The 27,172-nt window shown below is 44.2% G+C and overlaps 1 protein-coding gene across 8 annotated transcripts in view; it reads right to left on the bottom strand.

Annotated features, from left to right (window-relative positions):
- Window positions 1-15,298: 15,298 nt before the first annotated feature.
- The window catches only part of LOC121611202 (protocadherin gamma-C5-like), a 214,934-nt gene continuing 203,060 nt past the window's right edge, over window positions 15,299-27,172 (bottom strand). For 6 of the 8 annotated variants that reach the window (XM_041943635.1, XM_041943638.1, XM_041943637.1 and 3 more), the window contains exons 2-4: window positions 22,743-22,801; window positions 19,209-19,306; window positions 15,299-17,548 (exon numbers count right to left, since the gene is read on the bottom strand). In XM_041943635.1, the coding sequence (XP_041799569.1) occupies window positions 17,265-17,548; window positions 19,209-19,306; window positions 22,743-22,801 (441 nt within the window). In that variant the 3' untranslated portion in view covers window positions 15,299-17,264. The remainder of the gene's footprint in view (window positions 17,549-19,208; window positions 19,307-22,742; window positions 22,802-27,172) is intronic. The other 2 variants (XM_041943631.1, XM_041943633.1) reach the window with 1 other exon arrangement.

The raw sequence follows: 27,172 nt of genomic DNA, 5'->3' as shown, positions 1-27,172 counted from the left end.
AAATGACACTTTCAAAATGCCTGAAACTTTAAAGTACCTGCTTTCTAACCAATTAGACATGCATCTTTTTAAACAGACTTCAAATTAAGTGAGTTTTACTTTTTAACCATTAACATATGGACAAACTGAGGAACATAAGGTTTGCCTTTGGTGTCTTGTGGCACAAGTTTACTTATATTTCATGAGTGTTATCTTAAAAAGTGTAATTAGGGTTTTTGACAAACAGAAATGCCTTTGTGTTGGATACACTGGTACATTTTTCCTCACTAGGAAAACAACCTTGAATGTTTCTGCCTTAGGTAAGATTTTATCGCTAGTGTTCCCTTAAACGACTGACTTTACTATTCAATTTATGTGTATACATATATACACACAATGCAGTAAATAAAGTTCTGCATGAGGACAACAACCAGTGAAAGAGAGTCTTGTCTGCGTTTAAACTTATGCTTGAAGCAGTAACTTCACTTCAGGCCATTCATTTTCTGTAAAAGAGCCTTTTTTTTCAACGGATGTTAATTTAACTCGCAGCAAAAACTCTGAATTTCTATTCAATCACTGGATAAATGTAAGAATGTAACATTCATATGCAGGTTTATGCATTTGTTTTCTTCCCTTTAGCCTCTTGACACAGTAGTTCAGATCATCTGCAGTCCTTTTGTAGTCTTTCTCCGTTTAACATCTCCGCCCGTACAAGGAGGAGACAAACATGCACCTTTTGAATGAGTGTCCACTGTGGGCTCATTTGCTTCTAAATTAAAGAATTCACATGTGAATGAAGGAATGTTGGGATAAGATAAGGAGGCGGATGATGAGGCTTTTAGAGGCAAGGAGGAGAAAAAGCTTTCAACAAACAGATGATTTACACAGTAAAGAGGAAGCAGTATTTGAAGGGGGCTCCTGAATTCTGAAGAAGAGAGCTCGAGTGACTGCAAGAGTTCAGACCAGAGGGAACCGTGAGGGTGAGAGTTTCAAATAAAACCAGTTGGGGAGGTTTGAGAATGAATCAATGAAAGGAACATATAGGAGTGCAGATGAAAGAGGTTTGGAGACTGAAACAGGGAGTTAGATGGGAGGGAAAGCTGACTGTAATGAAGTGATGAGCTGACAAACAAAAGCAGAGGTCTCTGGATTAAAAAGCTCCGGTCTTTGTTCACACCAACAGCACTGTGGGAGCGAGTGAGAACTGACTGTGTGTGCGTGTGTGCACATGCATCCTCTTTGTTGAATGTGTTTGGCACATTTGCATCCTTGAGTAGATGTAGCCTGTAGGTGTGTTCTTATGTGGGCGTGTCTGAATTTGTGCTATCATGTGCTATTAAACTCATGCCAGTGACTGTGTTTGCACACCACACATGGCTGTGTAAACCTGAGCACATCCTGTTTGAGCAGTGTTCAAACTCTGTGTACGACTCCAGCCTGAAGGTGTACTGCACAGAGACGTCCACGTCGGTATCTGAAAACAAGACAAAGTTATCCGTGACACACTACATTGAAAGGCATGGCTTCATAGTAGAAGGTTCCACAGCTTATTATGGCTGGTCACTTGTTATTTGTTAAACTATGCTGTGCCACCCGGCAGCGTTTCAGTGTCTTATAGACTACAGTAATGCATGATCAGGTTCCACAACTCTTTTCCAGCTCATTGCAACCTGTTGTTTTCATCAGTGTCTTCAGCCATCATTCACTTAAATGAGATAGTTGCATTGAAATTCAAACTAGTCTGCCTCTCGCTGTTTGTGCGTTGTCAAAGGTAGAAATCGTTCTGGACAGTATGCTCACGTTTATTGGTACAGGAGACAGATACCACCTGGGCTACCTGTGGAAGAATTCTATGAAGGGTTAAGTTTACCAGTAGAGTTGCAGATTATATTTAGGGTTGTGTTTCAGGTTAAGTAAACTATTAATTTTTTTTAGTTGTGGGTTTATTGTGTTTAAGGTCAGATCAAGGAAGGCTCCACTGTGATCTATAATGATGTCTCATTACTATGAGTTTCAGGTCCTGTGATTCCCAGACTCCCTCAGTCTCTTGTTGTGACATTCAGGGGAGTCAGGGGAGATTTGTGTGTGTATGTGTGTGTGTGTCTGTGCCCTTATATGCGTGAAGGGGGTCTGCTGAAGAAAAGAGGTCTGAACAAAGAAAGGGGGCAGTATAATTGGCTTCAGCACTGCCAGACGACACAATGACACAGCCATTGATAGTGGAATGAGTTCCCGGGAGCAGTGGACCAATGGAAGAGCAGGAGCCTGTTTTTCACAGCCTCTGATTGGCTGGCCGAGGGAGGCTGTCGGTCTCCAGGTAGCAAAGTGAACCTTGGAGCATATCTGCCACCCCTTCGCCTCCTGGGAGAGGGAGGGAGGGAAGGAGGGAGAATTAGACGTGGAAGAGGAGATGTGACCTAAGCCGTGGAGAGAAGAAAATAATGGATTTACACGCACACAGCATATTATCTCTTATACTCTGTATGTTTCCTCATCTCTTCTACATCAAAACGTCCTTCTCTTGTCTTTTCCTCTGACCCAGACGTGTGTGTGTGTATGTGTGTGTGCACATGCATTTCTCTGGCTGCTGTTAGCTTCCACATTGCCAGGGCTCTGAAATAAATTTGTTTCATTTGTCTTTAACTTGGCTGAACACTCCACTGCTTCTCTGTCTTTCTCTCAGTCTCCATTTCTGAGAACTCTGGATTAAAGCCTCGCTTCATTTGTTTAGATTGGCCATTTCTCAACTTTCCTGCTGTTTCAGGAAAGAAATACACACTACTGTGGCATTTAAACTCCAGAGAAACAGGGTCTGAGTGACTACTGAAGAATGTTTAAAAAAAAAAAAAGGACTTAAACTGATGTTTGTGAATGATCCTATACCTATGACTATATATATTTGAATATGTGCTGAATGCATGTCTTTGCATTTGTGTCCTTTTTGCATTATTTTGCATTTGCCTGCAAGTGAGTTCCTTAAATTCACACATTTGCATCCTAGTCTGGAGCTAAATGTGTCCGCTTCATTCAGTATCCCTGCATCGGTCATCATATCTTGATAATATCCCCTTGATCAAATTACCCGGCTGCTTGTATAACACTCTCCATGTGACACACAATTAGCAGGCAATTAACATGGGCCAGCGAGTGTCAACCGATTGGCTGTGCCATCACACCGCTGAGTGACATCTCCATCACAGCGCTGCCCTGTGTCACCCTGAAGCAGCAGGGTGCAGAGATAAGGACGCTGTCTGCCTGCCTGCCTCATGCAGAAATCTGTGTCGGTCTGTCTGTTTCTGACTCCCTATACATTCCTTATACGATTCTGTTTCTCTCTCCTTACGTGTCCATGCATGTCTGACTGCTCATGAATGTTTTCTTTGTCTTCAGTCCTCATTGTTTTTCTTCCTCCAAGCTCTCTTCTTCCAGATTTCCTCCATCCCATTGTTTCTGAACATCTCCCTGTCTCACATCTGCCTGTCATCTGATTTTCCTTCCTGTTTGTCTGCTGTTTGTGTGTCCGTTCGTCTGGAACGTTCGCATGTCCTGCACTAAAACATTATGATGTGTTTGCACATCAGCATGAACTTATGTGATAGACAGCATTTCATGAAATGGACTTTGATGTGTGTGTGTGCGTTGCTGTGTGTGTCACATCTGAAGATGTCCAACATATAGAGGCAACTTAAGCATTCAATCCTATTAAAGAGCAGATGGGGCTTTTGCAAAGAGAATTGTGTGTTTTCTCTCCGACTCATCACCCATTGCCTCTTGTCTTGTCATCCTTGTTTTATAGTTGCAAGGAAGCAAACTGTCTTCTTCTTCTGCAGTCAACTGGCGTGATGAAACTGTGAAACATCAGATTCAACATGAACAGTATTTATGCACCAACAGACTTGTTTATGTCCCCTTTTTTCTCTTCTGATTCCTTTAAAAATGTTTGGGGCATGCTGATCTCCCACTGCCCAGATTCACCATGAACCCCACAATCCCTGAACCATTTCAGCACACATCAGTACACACGAATCCTGCCACCACCGTCCACAATTTTCATTTTTGAGCATTTTCTTCCCTTAATCCGCAATGTCATGGCTCATCCCGGCAGATCATCGTCGCTCTCTCTGGGGATGGATTTCTCCCCTAAATATGAGAGAGATTTAGAGAGAGGAGGGTCTGTCTGCTCTGCAGGCTGTGCTGAAGGCTGATGCCAACAGAATATCAATAAGCATCAGGGGTCACACAGCCACATGCATTACCATAGCGCTCTCTCTGTCTCTCTCTCTCTCTCTCTCTCGACCCCCCACCCTTTCTCTCTCTCTCATGTGCACACGTGCTGTCGGAAATACCTGCACACCACCTCACATGTATTGTAAACAAATACAATGCCGGTGTCTCCATAAGTAGGCTGTTTGTTGTTGAAAAAGGCAAATGCTCTTGTCATCATTAGCAGTACAGGCTACATCCATGTGGACACAACAAACCTGACATTTCCTATCACGCTCACAGCTTACAGTGACAAGTTGACGACCTATAGCCACGTTTAGCATCATAATCCTATCCTGGAGTGTAGTCCTGTGTGAGCCACGGCTCCTGATGCCGTTGTTGGTCGTGACTATGTGTTTACAGAGGACAGGTTGTGGATGTGCTGGGTAGTTGGAACCATGAAGATGTTCTGTGGCTGATGATGAATATTAGTGTGGTTTATAAAAGTCAGACCATTCTGCCCTGTTTGTAGACTTCATCGCTGTTCTTTAAGGTGCTTTGCTGTGTCGGGATAAACCCCATGGTCTCTCAGGTCTAAGAGAACGCTGATTATACTTTTTCTTTTCTTTTTTTTTTTAGTCAGACTGATAAATAATTGATATTGGTGAAGTCCTATCGTGATAAGATATTGATGGCCTCAGTGTGAGGCAGGTGAGGCGTGGCTGTGCTTTAGATGGTGACTGACTGCACTGATGTGAAGAACTTGAAGTGGTGATCCACGTGGACCCTCGAGGCTGTTGTGTCTGTCTGGAAGGCTGTAATCACAACGGTCTGAGCCCCTGACCCATTTGATGACATCATTCTGTGTGTTTGCTGCATGTTTATGTGACTGTTGTTCATACATGGTTCACTGTGTTGTCAATGGTTACATTGTCATGTTGTTGTGGAAGGAGGGATCGAAAACCAAGTTTGTTTTCTTATGCTTGTTTTTAAGTGCGTGTGTCTCTGTGTGTGTGTGTCTGCCCCTCCCTCATGCTCCCTATCTGTCCATACACATCGGTGGAGGTAGGGCAGTTGTCAGTCAATTGACCTACATTAGATGAGCCTGCAGCAATCTGATTTCCTCTGGGGGCAGTACATTTATGGGTGTGTATGAGGTTGTGCATGTCTTGCAAGCACATCTACATTTGTGTGTGCGTGCATGCACACATGCATGCATGTCCTACATAAGGTATAACCCCATCTCAGGAGGTTGAATCTGGGGTGAAGAGAACACGCCTACATCCACAGTGACATTTAGAGGTTAAACAGAGCAGATTCTAACAGAAACAGGCACTTGAGCCTCACTAAATACTTTTGCTCGCAATCCTGAAGATAGAGACGAGCTTTAGTGATGATGAATCTGAGTAGCGATTCTTTTAAGTGCCAAATTACTGATAGTCTTTGATTACTATGTAGAAATCACGACAGATCTGATCAACATGAAAACCAAAATGGACACACAAATATTCCCTCTTTTAATAGTGTTAAAAGTTTAAGTTGATAAATCCCTTGAAAATGATAACATAATTTTTAAGAATAGATCAGTGTGTGTTAAAGTCATCTATCTGTCTAAAAATGCCAAACATTTTTGTGTTCCTGCCTCTCAAATTTGAGGATTTACTGCTCTTCTGTTTCTGTCTGTCTATTTTACAATGAGCAGTTAGTCAGACAAAACAGTCTATTTGAAAACATCACTTTCTGAGTTCTGGGAAATAGGGATGAAATCTTTTATGATTAACTGAGATTATAGAGACCAAATAATTCACTTACTGAGGAAAATAAAAAACTGATCAACTGATAATCAACATTAACATTAATTCATAGTTGCAGCCCTACTGATATTAGAGGTTTTTCTGTATGTGAGGGATAAGAAGCGAGCCTGGAGGAAATAATTCAGAAAAGGGATTTATAGGGGAAACAATGATGAAGTTGGCACACACTGGTAATGTCTGGTGTCATGCCATTGCACATCTTTAGTTATCTGTAAAAGTGAAATGAAACTCACACACACAAAAACACACACACACATTTACAGGTTAGTTGCATTTCTCCTGATGTGCAACAATAAACTGCTGAGGGTGAAGAACAGACTTGCATTACCAACCCCCAAAAATACCCCCACCCTGCCAAGCACCTATTACAGGCGATGACATCACTCCTTTTGCCTGGTAACCATGGTTACACTCACCTCCTGCTGGCAAAAATCAGCACCCATACCCGACTTTCCTTGATTCCCCCCCCCCCCCCCCAATGCCTGTCTCGTCTGCTTTCCTCACCTCTCTCTGCTCGAACTCACTTTGTTTCCTCTTTCAAATCTCTTTCTCTTTCCCCCTTGTTGTTTTATTTTTCCACTCCACTCCTCAGTGCATTCTCTTCCCTCTTTCATGTCCTCCGCGTCTCTTCCCTACTGCTTGTTCTTTCTCACAACATGCTGGGCTTAATGTATTTTATCTTCAGGCTTTTAAGGGTTTCTCCTCCTTGGTTTTATGCTAAAATGGAGGCTGAGGTGGCATTACCAGCGGAAGGCGAGACAGCAAAAGACAAATGCAGAGGTAGGGATGACCTACATAGTCAGAGGAAACACAGATGTGAACATATAGCTGCAGCTGAAAAGGCAGTGCATCTTAAACAGAGGGTAATAACACTGCGGATGTAACTCAGTCAGGCATAAAATAGAGATTGCAGCAGTGGCGATGAGAAAGATCAGGCCTGTAAACAATGACTAAACTGAGATTGGTGGACAGTTACAGCTGGACCGCGCAGGCAGAATGAGTCACCGCTCTATACCAATAACGTAAAGGACAGATGGGTCAAGTGCTGCGTTAAAATCCATTCCAGAGAAGTCGTTCTGCAAAAGGGAAGGCTAAAGTGCTACGACTTCCTGTTCAGAAAAGCTAGCACCCACTGTAAAGAAGTACATGAGGATAGAGGGCAGTGCACTGCATTACAGACAGACAGGCAGGCTGGTGGGTGGGTGGGGGGTGAAAGAGGAGTATTAAGAGGCATTGTGTAGCTGCATTATAGTAAGCAGCTTACAGTCCCTGTGCCGGGCTGAGAGGACAAAGAGCTGTCGCAGAGGAGGAGACCAGGAGAGGCGAGAACTGGCAGGGAGGGCAGGAGGACGGGGACACTTGTCTCAGTGTCCTCCCCTGCTGAGAGATTTTTTTCTGTCTTTCTTTGAATGTACAATCACCAAACCTTCTTTCCTTTTGTCTTCTGTGTCTCTCTAATCAACATGAATTATTTGTGGTTTTGCCCTTGTCCTCCCCCTCTTCACTTCATTCTCTCACCTCCGAGTGATCCACTCCGTATGATGCTAACATGTTCTGCTACATGTTGCCAGGAAGGCAGTCACTGCCGCCACCACCCCTCTCTACAACCTGACCGAGTCAGAGGGAGGAGGGGATGTTGGGGGACGGATGGTGGAGGTTGCCATGGAAACTGGGAGTCTGTTGCCGGCCGACATCATCTGTTGTTGCACGGCGCGGAGCGGGCACATGAATATTTAAGCTTTATGGACACGGACAGACGAATGACACAAACTGCTCTCTGCACCTCCACTGCCATCTCAGAGGGAAGCACAGAGAGGTCACTAAAGGGGGAGAGGATGGAAGGCAAGCAGGGAAGGGATGGGTGGAGGAAAGGTGGGGTCACAAAGGGAGACTGACAGACCTCCATTTTATCTAGGCCAGAGAGTGTCTGTTTATCTGGGTTAGAAAATCGGAGCCAGAGGAATGGATGTAGGGACAGTAATAGAAAAGAATGGGGGGAAAAATGAAAGGATTTTGACCACTTAAATGAGTTTTGTGTGCTGAAGGAAATGCAGAGTGGCTGATGGGAGCCGGAGAACAAAGCAACAGAGACAGAGGGGAGGGTGGGTGACGTGCCATGAGAGCAGTAAATTAGGGCACTGGAGCTTGTTTTTCCTCTCTCTTCCCTCATCCTTTTTCTCATCATTTCTCAGAACGTCCTGCAGTATTTTCCAATTAATCCTCTCAGAGGGTTGTTTCCTCTGCCTTCTGTTGACACACACACACACACACACACACACACACACACACATCCATGCAAACAAACTAGTCATGATTCATTCAGATTTTCAAATGAGATGCTGCACTGACTTGGGAAATTTAATTGTGCACAGTCTGACTGCACTGCGTCAAAAAGCACAGAAACTAGAACAAATATGGCTCATGTTTTTGTATCCCTTCTGACTTACAGCTCTGTGTCTTCTTATGGCTTTCCTTGCAGTCTTAAAATACAGCTAGTTTACATAATGGATACTAGAACGGGCCTTATGCAGAAGTAATGTGTGTATCTTTTCTTCCTTCATCACGATCAGTTTAAACCTCTGGTATGTCTTGTATTTGGAAATTTCCCATGGTCCAATAGTATGGTCCCAGCTTTGTGAGTGTCCTCCTCTGCTAATGGGTTTAACACCTGTCCTGGAGGTCCTGGCGCACAGCTGAGTCCCCTCTATCCCACCAACACTGCTGACACTCAGACCACTGTCAGAATGTGAGATATAGCTCCTAAAATATTCCCATGGTCCCCCTTGTTGATTGCAGATGTGTTTAGGTCCAGTTTCTTATTCCCTGTTGTTTCACAAATATGCAGCTTTCTCATATGATTTTTGTGAGCATGTGTGTTCTGTCTGGATCCATTGGTGCTTGATCTGTTTTTTCTATACTGTACATTTTCCTGCCATTCTGGATGGCTGTTAAATGTCTCTCCATTCTAGACATTTGTGAAGTTTCTAATGATACAGAACAGAAAGTTCAGTATCCATTGCTCCACATTCCAGGGGGGAAATACTGACACACTGCTCTCTCACATGGGCTTAGAAAGGTTTGACCACTGCACAAATCTTCTTCCTTACATTATCATGACCGTGGAGGTCTACAATTAAAGAAGAAATTGGAATTTTTAGCAAATAATATATGGATGTGCATTCACCTCCTGCATGATATTAAAAGGCCCTGATAACATTTTCTCTTTCAGCTTCTTACTATGATCGACAGTCTTACATGAACATATAGAAGAACAATCCTGGTAATCCACATGAAATATTCCTGTATTTGTCTTTCATCTGTGCCCTTCTCACTTGTTTCAGGTGGAGGAGAATTGAACAATGTAAGAGTCCGGATCTGTTGTTTGAGCATTTGTGCCAGGGAGACGCCACTGTCAGTCAAATGTAAGCTAACCACGCCTGCAGTTTCACTCGGAATGAGTAATGAAAAACATTGCTTCCCCCTAACTTTAATTCCCACAAATATTTCAACATTTCAACATGCTTATTTGCTTCTTGCTGAGAGTTAGATGAGATGGTCGATACTTCTCTCATGTGTGTCGCTAAGTGTTGAGCTGGATCTGGGAGGTGCTTAGATTAGCTTAGCATTAGGACTGAAAGCCACGCTTTGATCCCTGGCCTCTGCAGTCTACATGTCGAGGTATCCTTGGGCAAGATAACGGTTGCTCCTGGTGAACTATCTGTACAGTTAATCTGTGAGTTGTTTTCGGGGTGTTGCATACTGTAATTATTTCTTGGCGAGCAATGACTTCCTGGAGTCTTGTCACCATAAAGTTGGCAGGCAACAAATGCTAGTTGCATCATGTATATCTCTGTGACACCACAACTTGACATTTGTACATGTCTGTTTGTGTACGTTTATTTGTGTGCTGTAGAGGGTGCTGGTCCAGGGATTTTTTAAAATTTGGACAGCCAAGCTGTCTATTTCCCTCTGCTTCCAGTCTTTATCCTGCAGGAGGCTAATTGGCTCCCAGCTCCAGCTGCATCTTTAAGCAGACATTACGGAGGTACTGACCTTCTCATGTAACTCTGGTCAACAATGCAAATCAGTTTATTTCCCAACATGTCAAAAGGTTTCTTCAGGATATGAAAATAAGTTTATATGTGGTTAGAAATGCTCATATTTACATAGTCTAAAACCTTTGTTTTTTTGAAGGTTTGAGGGCTATTCCTTTATCAAACAGTCAGCTGAATATGTAATAATATTCAAGATGGGCTCCACTCCGAGTTTGCACTCTAGCCTGCAATATCAGGCAGGGCTGTGTTGGTTCAGGGAACAGAGGGGAGACGTGGGGTGGGGAGTGGAGCTTGATGGTGCATGCTTATTAGCCTGAAATATCCATGCAGCAGCTGCACCATTTCCGCGGCAACACCTGTCGCCATGGTGCTGAGTTGTCGACATGCCTCTGTGTCAGTGTCTGCATGTCTGAGGCGCTGCACATTCACAGCGTGTCCGACGCCTAAGAGCACACACACACTTTCTTCCCAAACGAATGCACCGGCATGTTAAGACCTCATGCATGCAGCACAGCATCCTACCAACGTACACACACACACACACATACACACACACACACACACACACACACACACGCACACACACACACACACACACACACACCACCTCTATGGCAGAAGTGCTGAAGAGATTTATTTTTTTCGCTCACTGGCTTCTTTGTTGCATCCCTACACACTGAATCCTTAGCTTTCCTCCTCCCTGCTCCCTCCTCACTCCATTCCTTCTCTCGTCACTCTGATGGGGAATTTTGCGTTTCCATGACAACAACAGTGGTGGAGGAAATGGATTAGTTACTCTGCACTGTCTGTGCTGGGGGTGTGGTAGCTGTTAGATGGGGGGAGGTTATGGGCTTAGGGGTGTATGGCTTGTAAAGAGGGATTGAGGTTATGGTTGAGTGTATTTTGTGTGTGTGTGTTGGGGGAGAGTGTAGAAACAGGAGGGGGGCAGGAGATGCCCTCAAACCACATAGCACCAGATGGAAGCTTTTGATCCCCTCAAAACACTTAAATTGTGTTTTGTCGAGTGAATGGAAACCAAATTTCTGTCCATTATCTGTGAGCTGATCACATGACTGCTTTGTTTTGCACACTTGACCCTTGACTTGTAACTTAGTAAAGTGGTGCAAGCATGAGGGGAGACTTCTTCCTCTCATCTTCTTTCTCCACTCTCCACCTACTGCAGCAAAACCATAACGAGACAATTAACTTCTTAGCTCCTGTCACCTGAACTTCACCTCTCACCATCCCTCAGTCTGTCCCTCCCCGCCTTCATTCCTCCTCTCCCCTCTGTCTGATTTCCATCCTCCCAGCTGAGAAAACAGGCGCGAGAGCTCTTGGCAGAGGAGATGAGGTGAGAAAGGGAGAGCAAGAGAGAGAAAAAGCAGAGAGGGGGCTTTTCAGATGAGGAGAAAAAGGGTTTGCTGCGTTGAATGGGAGCATTGTGTTCTTCTTCCACATTGCTACAGCTCCATCTCTGTGATTTAGTCGAGCCAGCGGCCAGCACATTACTGTGTCTCTTTAAATCAGGGTGCTGTTAGCCTTAGCAACGTTCAGGCTCCAGTGCTCCTGTTTTTTTTTTGTTTTTTTTTCCAAAGACCACTGAACTTAACTCTGCCTGATGGGTGCATTCCTGTCAGCAGACATGATAAATGAAAACAGACTTTTTGGAAAATATCTCAGGAATGTGATAAACATAGTGTGTTTAGCAAAGCACAGACAGGGTGGTTAAAGCAGCTGATAAGTGCACATTAATTGATATTTGTTGCCGTGTGGGACAGTCAGGGTGTATTTTTAGCGCTGGCTGAGTGTTCCAACAGAAAAAAAGATTCCGTTCCTTTCTCTCCCTGTTAATTTTTTATAAGGAACATCCATCCAAAAACCAGTCGAGTCTCTTTCTCTCTGTCTCTGCATGAGATGAAATCACATTAACCCACTGCTGCCTGTTTCTGGGTCTCTGAAACTGTCACATATAATCTCCACTAAGTGTGTCATTTGGATTTAAGCCATGCTTAACTTGACTGTGGCACTCTCATCATATAGATATCATCCCAGAGTCAGCTTAAGCTGGTCTCTATCCCTGCTGTGTTTCCACAGAGCAGTGCTCTGTCCTCCAACATGTGGTGACCCAACACACTGCAGAGACAGCTGCAGGATGGGAGGAAGGAGGGAGTTGGGGGGTGGGGGGCAGGGAAGGAAGAAGAGAGGAAGTCAGAGGGGGGAGGATGAAGGGGAGAGTTCCTTCCTTTCGTTGGACTACTAAGAGGTGGATAGTAAGAGAGGCGCGTAAACTCACTTCCTGTCCCGCCACAAGCAGCCATTACGTCATGTCCTGCTCTTTCCTCACTTGGATTAGATGTGATCCTCCTCAGCCTGAAATGTGATCCGTGTTTCCTCTCGCTGGACTCACCTCGCAGCTCACACGCTGTGACGGAGGAGTTGCAGCTCTGCTCCACGTTACGCTCCAGTTTAAACAAAATAGAATAAAGCTGATTAAGAGGCTCGTCAAGATTTTTGGATTTTCCACACTTTTGTTTGCGAGTGTGTCTGAATGTGTGACTTTCTGACTGACCTGAGGGGATGAGTGTGACTGTGGGCTGCCGCATGCCTGCCCACATGTACATGTGTCACATTCAGGATGTGATGATGCCTGTTATTCTCTCTTGTGTCCAGGCTGTCTGACTAATGCTATTACAGTGCACAGGCAGTCCATTGTCAAGTTCCAGCCTGCCAAGGCTTTCCCCTCTTTGGACAACCATGCCATACATCACTGGTTTGAAGTTTTTTGCCTGTGTGTGACTGTGTGTGTCACTCTTTTGTGTATATGTCTGTGTGTGTATAATCAGTTGGAATGTGCTTAATTAAGCGAGATAGGGTGGGGGACCTAAAGGGGGCAATAAAAGAACAATCTCCCCATTCTGCTGGGTCTCCCCTGCGGGAAATGGATGACACATGGGGACAGTGAAGACAGCAGGAGTTTCTGTGAGTCACGGGATGACAAATGTCAGCTGACAAAATAAATCTAAAGCTATTGAAAAACATAATAGTATATGCATATTGTACCCATATGAATTATACTTCACCTTCCTGTTATTGTTACCCAAAATTAGCTCTCAAATGGAAGTCACACTGTAGATCTCCAGTGAAACAAACTGGGACAAACCCACAGTGCGTTATTACCTCTGACTCATCCCCATGGTGTCTGTGTGTGGGATATCCTCCTCTCGACTCTGCCATGTTTCCCCCGCATATGCCAGAGTTGCAAGGTTTGACTAATGGCTGAATATGTTTGTCTTCCTGCAGGTCGTTCAGCTGAGCCGGGCCCTGAGCGGAGCCAATAATGGCCGCTGCGAAGACGCGTAATGAAGATGTGGAGAACAGAGAAAAGCATCCAGCCGCTGGGGCTGACAGTTGCCGTGGCAACAACATAACACAGTGAGACAAGGGTGAGAGTAGTCGGCCATTTTGGGTATGTGAATCTGTAGTTGTTTGATGTGGGAATGCTGCTGCGTGAATAGCTGGACTGTCAAGTCAGAATGGTTTTCTGGAATCTAAAAGAAGGGATGTATTTAAAAACTAGCAGATGGCCGGGCAGTGACCTTAGCAGAGAAAAATGTTAGAATGGATGTACCGCCTGACTCATGAACAACACTCACATCATCTCCATTCCTCCAGCTCCCTCCTTCCATCCCCCAACATCTGCAGCAGAGCCTGCTCCTTTTGTTTTGCTTGGTGACGTCCCATGGGCTATTTATAGGGACGTATGGTATTGTGTAAGACCTTGTGAAAGGCACAAAGTGCCTGAGCCGGGCTACCATGTTCCCCATAGTGGCCCCAGGATCTCTTAGAGGAAAATTACAGAACATGTGGCTCTGGGATGAGCAAGAGCAGGAGACAGTGAGTTTAGGTGGAATGAGCTGTATGAAGATTGACGTGGTTTTACTTTTATGGTTTCCTCAGTCTTGTTGTCCATAGGTCAAGTGCTTATATAAAGTCAATTTCCAGCCATTGTTTGTTGTTTTACCTTGTGATATGTTATATCAAATGTATTAATCGTCTCTCTATGAGGAGAAATAGGCTGGCTAGCTTGCAAGTAAATAACAGTGAGGGAAGTGTCTTTCAGGTCTCATCTGTCCTGCTACACCAAAATTAAAGACAATATAAAATAGCAAATATACAGCTAATAAAAAAGATTTTCGCTGCAGTGACTTTTATTTATTTGTCTATTTCAACTCAACTCAACTCAATTAGACTGATAGTTTAGTAGATTTGATGGACATAGTTGTGAATCACTGTGTCAACAGAAGTAGCGTAGCAATGAAGTGCCCCGATTCATTACTCTCATTTATCATGTGATGAGGGAATAGTAGTTGAAAGGGTGCTAAGTCTATGTGAATTTGGAACTGACACATCACTGGAAATGATTTTGTGCAGTGATATTTTGTTTTCTTGTCCCTTTTTTTCTGCCACAAAGACCACCTGAAATGGACCAGAGATACAGCGAAGCTTCAGCATTAGGAGCGCTGCAGCCCTGCTGAATGTGGGTCACACAGACAAGAAGCCTCAAGCAAGTCTTTTTTTTTTTTTTTTTTAAATACAACACACTGCATCTGACACCATTAAATGATTTTTACTTGAATGTGAGTCTCATGAATGAATAGGATTAGCACTGTAAGTGATGCACAAAGTAAACTGTAACCCTCAATGAAAATGTTATTAAAACAAAACAAACCGCACACACACTCTTTTTTTAAATGATTTCAGAATCTTTTTATTTGAAATGTCCGTGTTCAAGAGAAAATAAAACAGCAATATAAATATTAGCATAAAAATAAGAGAGTAACACAGGGGTATAGCGTGGGGGCTAAGCATTTGATAAGAAAGATATTACAGCAGGATAGAGTAGTATTAATTCAGCAGCGGACGGACTTACACATATATAATATTTATAATCATTTGTTCATATGGACAGAAAGAGAATGAGAGGCATTCTTTCACAAATGCACAAGATAAAATCACCGCAAAAGAACATTAAGAGGTTACAGAAGGATAGAAACATTTCCATATTTTTTTGTTTTGTTTCTTTACAGGGTGATAAAAGATAGAGAAAATGAACACAAAAATATGCGCAACACATATCACAAGTTAACTAGTCTACGTGTGTCACTTTGTTTACTTATCTAAAGTTATCTGTAATTCATTTATTTACACTGAAGAGTTAGTTGGCTTCCATGGTGCTTAGTTACTACATTGCAACACAAACTGTTGAAGAACATCTCAGATTTTTATTCATTATTGTTTCTTTTTTTTTTTTAAACTGTGGTTTTCTCATTTTTCTTGAAAAACAAAATGCAACACATTCCAGTAGTAAGCCACGCCTTGTGGAGAGGGACTTTTATTTTGAAAATGTTGGACGTGGTCCCTACTTTACAAACAACTGGCTCATACCATCGACAGGACTTGTGTTTATTTACAGTGGGAGAAGAGCCTCACAGGACCAGGGAGTGGAGGGGAGAGGTGAGCGGCAGAGAGGCTAAGGTTTCCCATTGATTTCAAAGGCGGAGGAATATTTCAAAGGACTCTCGAGTGGTATCTCCTCACTGACAGGGACGGCTGCGCTTGGCTCTGTTGATCTCTACCTGGGTCAGTGCATTAAGAAAGTTTAAGGGGTGGGCGGGTCAACAGTGGTTCCGCTGTACATTCAGTGGGTAGAGCCAAGGTCGTTTCCCCCACCCCCCTGGTTGATGTAATGGTGCCACCTCAGTCTGTGTACGCCTCACCACACCCCCTTCACTCCCCCTGACCCAGCCTGAAAGCTGCCTTTTCTCATGCAGTTGTATCTGGCCAAGAGGCCTGACAGACAGATGGACGGCAAAGTAAAGACTTCATATCTTATACAAACAATTCCTCTATGCTATCAAATTGTTATCGCCCAAAGACAGACATGTTAATGTGCCACATCAAGAAGTTTCTTCAGCACTTCAGGATAGTGAGGGGAAAATACTCTAGCGGCTTGCAAAGTGTCTAGAAACTCCTAAGCACTTAACTTTACCACATCTACGTGTTTCCCTAAAGCCCGAAGTGATTACTACCCCTACATCATCTCATCATCAGTATACGAACAGTGCATTTCTCTTTGTTTGGCTCTCAATGTGGGGTGGTGAGTGAGGGGAGGACACAAGCTGGGTGTGAAGAAGGGAGGGTAGAGGGTGCAGGGCAGCGCGACATGTTTGTGCCCATCTGGAGGTGTTATACAAGAAGCCAGTCCCTGCTGCTACACCACCTGCATGGACAGCATGGCTCGTGACTACATGACACAACGCCCCGCCACGCCACGCCAACCCAGCCTCTGCCAGCCCTTCCTCTGGGTGCATGCTCAGGTCATAAAAATATCAGACGATTTCAATCTTTCAGTTTTTTTTTTTTTTAAACTATCATTACAAAAGTAATTTTCATTTTGTGTCAAGTAAATGCTACATGTGCATTATATTGACCTGCGATTGGAGGGAGGATAACGGATTCAGGATGTCCTCCTCTTTGCTTTTGCAATGCATAGTTTGCAACTCTAAACTAGTATATGTGGTTTTAACCTTAAAGAGCATGCAGAAGAGTTTGTAATACCTGTCAAACAACAGCCTTATATCCACAGGACTTGTGCTTTAAGACCCTGCAAGGCTGACCCTATATAGGAATCTAATGGATGGCAACTAGCGCACTTTACAATAGCTGACTTTCCACCTCAGGGAAAGAGCACAATAAATCCAACATGAAAGACACTAACAATTTTCATCTCTGAATACATGACTGCGTATAGCCTTGTCATCCCAGCAAGGTTCCTTACACTGAATCTCTTTGTCCAAGTTCATTTGATTTTGCCAAAAGAAAAAAACAAACAAAATGAAATCACTATAACCCCCCATACCCTGCCAAAATTATCCACCGACAAAGATTATGTGAGCAGTATTTGACCTTTAGCACAACACGGGTTATTGACACCAGTAACAGCCTTCAGCACATTCAGATTCTTCAAGACACTCTTTCAAAGAACCATCGACATCGTCCACGTGGTCAAAAGTGATTTGCTGTCATTATTTAGACTGTGGCTGGCATGAGTGACAGCAGAGCAGTAAGATACCTAATGGGAAGGGTATGGGGGGTTGAATTTCTCATCAGATCAGGCCGGGTTTATCATTCCTCCACCTCTCTCCATCCGACTCTACTTCTTCTCCTTCTTGGTGGACTTCTTCTTGGAGGCAGGGGTCTGGGCGGCCTTCGGGGGCTCGGGCTGGGCCGAGGCCTGGGGCGGGGGCAGCGCCTGCTGGGTGGCCTGCTGGGCCGTGGCCTGCTGCTGCTGGGGGTTGGAGGTGAGGGTGGCGGTGCTGCCGGGGATGTAGACGTTCTGGCGATAGTCGGGCACGTGCTGCAGGGTGAACTGGGGGCTGTAGCGGGTGCTGAGGCCCATGGTGCCGGGTCCCAGGGTGGCCGTAGCCTCGCTCACTTCTGGGGGAAAGAGAGACAGAGTGGGGGGATAAGGGGTGAGGAGGGAGAGGAGAGAGGGATGAAACTTGTTAGATGGCAAGAATTTGAGAGTTTTAGTTTGACAGTGTTTTATTAAAGCAGTGAAATGAAAATGGTTCATAAAAGGAGATTAAAAATTACTTTGAATACATCTGTAAGAGATACTGGAGTGACAGAGTCTGTGTCAACATTAGATTTAATCTAAACACCATCCCAATGCCTAGGCAAAGCATGAGGTCGCAGTGAGCTTAACTAAAAGTATGAAAAATGTGAACAAAAGAGGCAGACAAGGCACACAAAATGGTTGATTGTGTGCAGATGTGTTTTTTTTTTCTTCTTCTAAGAGGAACGATGAAACCGTCTCCACAGCATACTCCTCTGTGTTTCTGGTTTTGTATCACGCCTGCTCTGAGTGAGTGTGTGCGCATGACGTAGCTGCTCAGCTCATAATTCTCCCACAGCCCCTGCATTGCAGAGCCAGAGACACAAACGCTCCCTCCCCCATCCTGTAGTTCCTCTCAGCCCATACAAACACACATGAGCACGAGAGAGCTGTCATTCTGACTGCACTGGTCTCCAAAGCCAAAAGCAGAGACTGAAAGCTACAGTTTCTAAAAACTCTCTCTGCTCTCACGCAGTGCTTTATTAATTGATGGCTCCTGCGCTGTACTTATCAACACTATGACATTAAGTGTAGAGGAGAGACGACCTTCAGTTTTTATCACATGCACTGATTGTGCATGTGATAAAAACTTTGCACTTTCCTTCCTGATGGCAGTAAATGTTCCCTCTATCTAACTTTGTGCTGACATGCAGGTTACCGCTAAGCCCCAGACAGAGCCTTTTCTCACTCCGATGGAAAAATTTCACCACGTCCGGTGCAGTGTCCAAGAGGGGGGGGGGGGTGTGTGTGTGTGTGTGTCGAGAGGGAGGAGAGATGTGATGTGTCAGTGGTTAAAATAACAGTGGAAACAATGACTTGAGTCTATGAGGCAATAAATCTTGTTGAGTTTGTCCCTCCATCATTGCTGTGTTTGCATTTGACTGTCATGACGTTTTGTGTTGCTCATCCTGCTTTCAGGGTCAACTGTGTATTTTTCCAGGTAATTACTAAGGCTTCCATAGTAACAGCCCAAAGATGAATGACTGTGTGTCCCTTCAGTGCTGGTTAGGCAGTCGCTGCAGGGACAGAGAAATAGGGCAGTGGATACGTAGTGGAATTCGTGAATGTTTGAGTATGAGCCCGCAGGTTGTATATTACATAACAGTGATGTAGCTCTATGTCCTTCTGCTTATGATAAAACACGATGCATGTGATTAGTGTGTACAGTGGAAACATGCATTTATGTCATGTTGTTCATTCAACACATCAGTTGCACTGTTTATCTGTGGAACTGCAGGTTGTCACGTCCACTGTCTGGCTTTATTAGCACTGAACCACGACATGGAAATATCAATGCGGACTCGGAGAACTTCATCAATGAGCCAGTCTGGCTGGTCACCCTCCAACCAAACAGGAGCCTAAATAAGCCAACCCTGCCCACGCACCCTTGCTGAGCATATGAAGAGGAAGAAATTGATTTGGGAAAGAGAAGATGAACTGATAGAAGGGAGGAATAAGATGAGGAGGTATTGGACTCACCGTTAGCTGCAGCCATCAGGGCTTGGAGCTGCTCAGCCTCAGTTGGGGGTTGGGGCCAGGGGCCAGTTCCCATGGCAACCTCAGGTCCTCCAGTTGCCCTGTGGCGAAACAAGAACAACTGTAAATAAATGGTGGTTCGTCCACTCCTGTGTGTGTGTGTGTGTGTGTGTTTAGCCCACTGGTGTGACAGTTGGTGGTTATGATGTAAAGGCAAAGCAGCTGATGGTGAAGTACACAGCCTGAGGAGGCCTCAGCAGAGATCACAAGGAGGATGTACAGTGTACAAAACAGGGTGTGTGGGAAACAAACTGGCACTCTTAAACACTCTCTTGTTAAGGCATATACAAATTGTGTCTGCACACAGACACACAGTAGCAGACGTGCTTGCGCATTCACACACACAGTAAACGTTGTGCAGCTTTCACACTCTCCAATATGACCATGAGAACTGCGCCGTCTGGTAAATCTGATTAAATATTTAATGATCCCACCTTTAAAGGAAATAGTTGTCTGCATAGTCACACATGCAGTGCTCAGTGAGCGCTGAACATTTCCATCTGGGAAAGCTTCACCTTCAAAGGCTTGTTTACTTAAAGTCGGCAATTTGCATGTGGGGGTAACAGGGGAGAAAGCAGACCTGCGATCTATTATGCTCACCTACCAATTTCCATTCCCACCAACACGAGCACTTCAGCTGACAACTAGGTCACAACGCTTTAATCCCGGCTCTGCTTCTGTTCTCAAAGTGCTAATAAACCTGCATTTTTGGATTTTTAACAGTACTGCACTTTGTTATCTTCAAGTTACTCTGTCAGAACAAAAGCTAATAATGCCACTTCACTTCATTAGAAGCCCAGCAGAAGTCACAAAAAATCCTATAAAACCTTTATGAATGCTGCTTCTAGAGTTGTTCAGGAGCAAAAACACTGTGCAATAAGTTGCTTATTTGATTGTTTTGGGTAATAAATCACCTGAGGGCATTTCGTAGATCATCATTATAGCCCTCAGGGACATGGGTCAAAGGTCCTGGTGGAGTGCACAGCTCCAAAGCGGACAATAAATCACACAACAGGGATTAAAAGGACACAAAGGTTTCAGGTCTTACTTTGTGACAAATATAGGCTGTAGTCCTGTATCAGGAAAGCAGAACTGTATGTGTATAGATAGTGTATTAAATACTGTCCATTGGATGAAAAGAGGAACACTGTCTTTTCAACTAACAAAACTAACAAAAAAAACCCAACAAACTCTTGGACAAATTGGTCTGCTCCAGGGACTTCAGAGAAAGTGAAGGACACAACGGGAAAAAGTGAAAAAGGAATAAAAACAGGGATTTGTTTTAGAGCAGGTTGCCAGATCTCACTGCCAAAACTCTGAAGTGGTTTTCAGCTCAGTGCCAGGCAGAGACTGAGGGAGAGAAACACGTATGTCCTGTGCCAGGCAGCCAATGAGAAACAGGCTGAGTAAGAACTCCGTCTGCGAAGCTACGGCAGCCATTTTGTGCCACTTTACACCACTTAAGATAAAGGGAATGCTTAATTTGTGCTAAATTAGCACCTCTCTGTACTTATCACATCCTGGAGGTTGTGTTAAGCGCTTCCTGCGGTCAGGATTATCACTTCCTGTGGGCAAGATAGTGAGCTGTGGTCCAGAAGGATGTCCTTGGTTGGCCGGACAGGGCTATAATTTTTGCAAACTTAGATGACATGCTTCGTCTCGAAGGATGGCTCTCGAGACATTAACTCGAAACTTTAACAGAAGCCCATTCAGCCCAGTCACATGGTGTACATGCTGGCATCTGGCTCATCTGCAGGTTGACCACAGGAGTTTAATGTGGAGCTGTTTATTTCACAGAGGAACTTTCAAACCTCTAACAGGCGTTAAAGGCATCAATCATGAGGCAGCTGTCTGCATTGTCTCTTTCTCGTAGGCGTTCAGTGGATAAATCACATGAAAAAGCCACATGTGGTGATGTTGAGCTCCAACTATCACAGACATACATCAAAGGCGACACTGTACGGTAAGCCAATCTTCTAGGAGAGAAAACAAGGGCTCTCAGACTATAATGACTATATGTATAGCACACACACAAGGCATAACAAATCTACAAAACACTGCACGCAAACTCAAAAGTATCACAATCCTTTTCTACGCCACAGCAGGCATTGTGGCCTATGTGCACATCGATCGACAAACCCCATCAAACTTTTAGGGAGATTAACAGAAGCTATGGGTTAGATACATCTACACACAGCACAGCACTCAACTGCAGTGCACTAACTAAAAGATTTAGGCACTCTCTGCCCTTATTCACTGATCTGTGATCAGGCCCCTCTTCCACCAAACAGTGAGTGGACAACTGAACACTGATCGGCTGCGAAGGACAGAGAGTGACCATATAGCATCTACGTCTAAATTAGTACCTTGTCCCACTCTTCGGCGTCCATCGTATGTGTGTACCGTATGGCATGTGGGGGCTAAAAACACAACAAGTTATACAGTCTGAAAGAACCATCGGGTATTTTACTGAAAGTTGGAGTAAGGAAAAGGAAAATGCTGTGATATTGTGCTCTAGATCTCAGTGGAAAATATGCGGAGGCTGTCATATCCATTTAAAATACCAGAGATGGGGGGGTTAGTTTTCTTTTTCTCCACAGCTAACGTGAATTATGTGCAGTGTATCCAAAAAACCCAGTGGTGTTCTATAACGACAGTGACGTGTGTTTGTGTGTGTCTAACGTTTCTTTTGGCTCAACAGAGCGTTGTGCCCCAGTCTGTTGCAGGGAGAAACCTTGACTCATAGAATGTGTTGTGCAATCATTGTTGTGAAAACTGTTGCTACACGCGCCCCATTTTAGCCCACACGATATGGGCAAATAGCAATCATCGACCGTCAACCCGAAAGCACACTGAAACACACAACTGAAGAGGAGAAACGCAATTCATCTAATGTCATTTATCCGAGGCGTCACTAGTGTCAAAAACTACATTTCAAGCAAGCGGTTAGTACGACTTCTCAAATGAAGAGAGAGCAAATACACTGTCCCATCCCCCCACTAGCTCTGGTCACCGTCCCTCATCAGTAGTACTGAGTGATGGCGCACAGGCTCAGAGAGCGCAGAGAGGAGAGGAGCAGGAGGGGGAGGGGGAGTGGAAGCTGCAGCAGCCATTTTATAAAGCAGCTTGGAAGCAGGCAGAGATGCTCAGTCAGGAGTGTGAATCAAGAACCTGCGTTCACTGAGCAGATTCACGCAGTAACATGCAACCGTTAGGTCATCGTCAATGCAATTCAAAGTCAGAATCGGACGGTTGCATTGGGACTTTGGTGTCATGATATATGTTACAATCAGGACTCTGCAGGCAGCCAGTTCTTATGGTTACAGCACTCACTACCCACCATCCCCCTCTTTTATTATTCCTCATCCTTCATCACTCCCTCTGTCTTCACGCTAAGCTCGCCTTGTGCAGCACAACAACACATCCTTCACATTACCGCACATTTGTCTGAGTGTGTGTGTGTCTCAGTTTACTCACCCGCTAGGTCCAGGTCTCTGTCCCTGTGTGAAGCGCCAGTCATTGTTGGGGGGCTTTTGCTGTGAAGAGAACAGAAGATGCAGCATGAATTGTATGCTTCATTGCAACAACAGCGAGACGTCTCTGGGTTAAAAAGGTGTTGCTTTGTTGCTGGTGTGTGTGTGTGTGTGTGTGTGTGTGTGTGTGACGGTGTATGTCTTTGTGTCTGATTGAGAAAGCTGTTTCAGTTTTTCAAATGAGGCTCAACAAAGGGTTACAGATGGCAGCAAATATCTGTATGCTCAGGCATCCATGTTGTTCCCAAAGCTGTGGAGCATAAAATGCTGCAGAGGAGTGCACACACGCACACACAGAAACAAACTGGGGCTTTGCTTATAAAATGGGACTCAAAGCTAAAAACAAAGGAGACATAATATCAAAGAGAGCACTGTATGATCACATAATTGAACTGAAAGTGTAATAAGCCCTGAAAATGCAGCAATGCATCCAGAAGATCAAACAGAAGGATGACCACACAAACATAAGTCCAAAATACAGTATTTAACAGGTCTGGCAAAACACTACTATGGTAGTACCCAATATCTGTGAAACAAGACTGTTTGATGGGCAGATAATCTTTAAAAAAAAATCTTTTTAATGGATGCACAGGGTAGAGAGAGTTCTTGCAAGATAATGTTTGTTATTTTAATACCGAAACATAATGGAGATAAGGCTACTGTGGCTCTGCAGTGATAAAAGCCTCTCTCATCTCTACGTGTCCCTGCTACTCTCTCTATTAATGTCTTCAAGCCCATTGCACTCTCGTCCATCTCGACCGCACTAGCCATGCCATCATGTCTTTCCCATCTCCCTAGCTCTTTCCCTCTCTCTCAGGCTCTCTTGTTGTGCAGTGATGCAGTGAATAGACCTCTTGGCCTGGCTCCAGATTCTGCCGCCTAATCGACACAAGAGCTCCCCGGAGAGAGAGGCCAGCAGGATGATGTGCTGCATTATTAAAAGAGCTGTTCTACCCGAGGGAATGACGGAGAGAAGCGAGCAAGCGGGAGTGAAAAACAGAAAGAGAAAATCCCTAAAAACATACCTACACAGAAACAACAGTACTGGAGCATCTATTGGAATACGGGTAAATAAGGAGCAAATGCAGCGGACTTGTTGGAAAGAAAAAGTGAAATAGTGTTCAGTATCCATGCAGACAAAACAAGTGACTGCCATGGCATGACAAGAGAATGACAGGGATATCAACAGTAACTTAAACAGGCGAGTGAAAGAAAGGACCGTGGTGTATTGTCTGGTCTACTAAGGACCTGTGAAGGACACTACAAAGCATGAGAGGGGGTGTGAATGATAACAAAGTGATGTTTGTTCAATAACACAATATGATACTGAACAACTCTATGACACATGTACAGTTGAGAGAAAATATCTCTCACTGGATTCAGCTTCAGCGTCGTCAATAAAACACTCCCAGAGATAACAAATTGTCATCGTTTCAACATAAAACCATAATGGCTGAGGACCCTGCTTCAGAGGAGAGCCTCGTCCATGTTTATCTAAAAATGGACCCGGAGACGAGCGTATGTGCGTGGGCACACGCGTCTGTCTGAGCTTTGGTAGGGAGAGAAAAAGATCGGCACTGAGTGCATGCAAACATCCACTGAGAGGCCCGACATTCCAGCTGTGTGACTCGTTCTCACCACACAGCACACACAGACACACACTCGTCATGTCCAAGGTCAGATCCCACTGCAGGCATGTGGAATGAGGGGTAACAGACTATGCCGGACTGCTAGCGTACTGTTATCCTGCAGAAGACTGGTAATATGTATAAGAAAACAACTCTCCTCTGCTCGGGAAGACAGTCTTCATCCTTTCACTCAACCGAACCACAAACAGTTAATTGTTGCTGAATTCACAAGTTAAGAGGGTTTAGACAACAACAGTTACCAGGGAAAACAAACCCCAAGCCCAGTTTAATGACATGCAGGCAGGAATAAAAATCTAATTGACTTTTGCTCCAATAAACTAAGCAACTTTAGATGTGCTTGTTTTTTTTGTTTTTTTTTTACATATGTTTTGCAACTTTTTTTTGAGTCAAATTAAATTTAAAGCCAGGAGCTCGAGAGAGAAGGTCAAACAGAGCATTCAGGGAGACTAGGCCAGCGGAGAGTCATGAAGGGATTACAGTTCTGTGGGCCTGAATTCTCATCCAGTTGAAAGACTTTCATGCCAGCATGGAAGCTTTAAACACCGTCAGTCTGCTTCCCTTACATCTGTAAGTTGAACCAAAGAGCTTTGAGAGTTCCTCCGGTGAGTTACAACCTGACTGAGCTCCTTAGCTACCACAACACAATGTCTGTCAGTTGAAGTACTATCACCTAAAGACATGAGATGGATGTTCATGATGCGAGAACTGGATTTATCTGGACTGCACATTGGCACATCTGTACTTCATCCAGCATGTTTGAAAACATGTGAATGTGAACCTTGCTATAAATATCTGGTTTACTGCTTAATCACTTCTCTATCGTGATATATATGCTGTTATGGTGTTTGAAAGAAGAACAATGCAATCTCATCCTTTTCTCTCACTCTGTCTGGGGTGGAAAAAATGCAACACATGCAAACACCTCCTTCACACACGCAGGTCCATCTGGTACTGTTTGTGGGAGATTCAGTTTCCTGACACACACGCAAATTGTGTTGGTGTAAAAAGAGCTGTGGCTGAACCACAGCTGGTGGTCTGCCTGACAGGAGAAAGTCGTATCTGTTCTGTTGCTCTGATAACCTTCAGCATACACACACGCATACACACCACTCCATAAGCCCTTCAGCATACAGGCATACATTTCCTCATCCCAGATACCTTCTTGAGTGCAAAGCAATATCTATGCTAGTAGAAAAACATAGAAAAATAGGATATATAATCACTTAAATGTGGGATCCATTGCACTGTTAAATCACTATAGACTGAGACGGAGCACAATGTGCGGTGCTTGATTTTAATATTCCTCTCCCTTAAACAAACATCATGACTCAACTGACAAAACCCCTGAGGACAGTTTTCCTGAACCGCATGAGCCAGTTTGTTGTATGTGCAGCTTTATCATTCATTAAAAACGATATTTACAAAACACTCGGCCTAACTTAGGGCACGTGCCAAACCTCATTGACTCCCAGAACATAGTCATGGGAATATTCATATCCTGCTTTAAATATCTGATTGTGCACATATAGAGATGGGAATAACAACAAGAATTGAAGAGATACGTGATAACAGGCAACTCAGTAAGTGAGTGAAACTAATGACATCAGGAGGTAACCTGGAAGGCCCCCTTCATCATTGGAATATTTATTTTTTAATGCAAAGATTTACATGCTGCAGGCCACTTTGAAGCAAATAAGCCCCTTCATTCAGCTGCCAATATATCAGGGAAAAAAAAACCTTCAATGTAATTTTTTCCCCCAAACTTTCTGTGTTAGCACCTTTTTAAATGAAGTGTGCCAAAACAGCACACTGCAAATGAATAGAGGATACAAAGAAGGGGAGTGGGAAGTGACATACAATTGTTGCCCTAAGCCCCCGGGGTCCTGCTAAAATTACACACTACTGCAGGCTCCTTGTGCGCACAATCTCACACGCAAGCATATAAACACCCACAGTAATGGCTGCTACTCTGAAGCTATTATAGCCTGTGCAGTCTGTCGCTGTGGCACACGTGCGTAAAGCCATCCTTCCTTTCCCTTTGTCCATCCCTCTATCTCTTTTCCTCTGTTGTCCTCATTGCACACGTGTCACCAGAGCAGGGAGACAGATGGTACCCTGCATGCTGACCTCAGGGACAACCTAATTCAGCAAAGGGAGACTTTGTAATACAGAAACCAGAGAGAATCTTATGGATATTAAACAGACACAAGCTTAAACATTCTGTTGAGCGGAGAATAAATAGTTATTGCCAAACATCTTCTATCTATTCCACATTAAACATGACACTATTTACCGTTTTCCTTACACCCCATTCTGAAAACACGAAAAACAAAAACTGTGGCATTTCTGACCAAGGACTAAAGAATGGAAATTAAAAATGTCTGGACAGAACTGAGTGAGCCTCAGTTATGTGATGTCCTGGAACCAATAACCAAAAGTTCAGAGGACAACAGGAAGTCAGGGGTCAGGCCACTGACCCCCTGAATTCCTGTTTTTCAGCTACTGCTTTATTCTTTGACTCTTTCCTCCCCACCCCTCTTACCGTTTTCTTTCCTTGGCCCTTTTCCTCTCCTTCACCCCCCTTCTCTCCCTCTGTCATCCTATTCCCCCGTCTCCCAACCATTCCACTGAGCCAACACTGCAGAACCTATTTTCATCTGCTCGTCTCCTCCTCTCCATCTGTTAGGAGCACTTATGTTTCCCCCTTTCCCCTTCCTTTGCCATT

The sequence above is a fragment of the Chelmon rostratus genome, chromosome 9, assembly GCF_017976325.1.
Source record: "Chelmon rostratus isolate fCheRos1 chromosome 9, fCheRos1.pri, whole genome shotgun sequence".
NCBI classification, from domain to species: Eukaryota; Metazoa; Chordata; class Actinopteri; order Chaetodontiformes; family Chaetodontidae; genus Chelmon; species Chelmon rostratus.
Note: the sequence above shows the minus strand (reverse complement) of the source record. Positions and strands in the feature narration are given on the sequence as shown.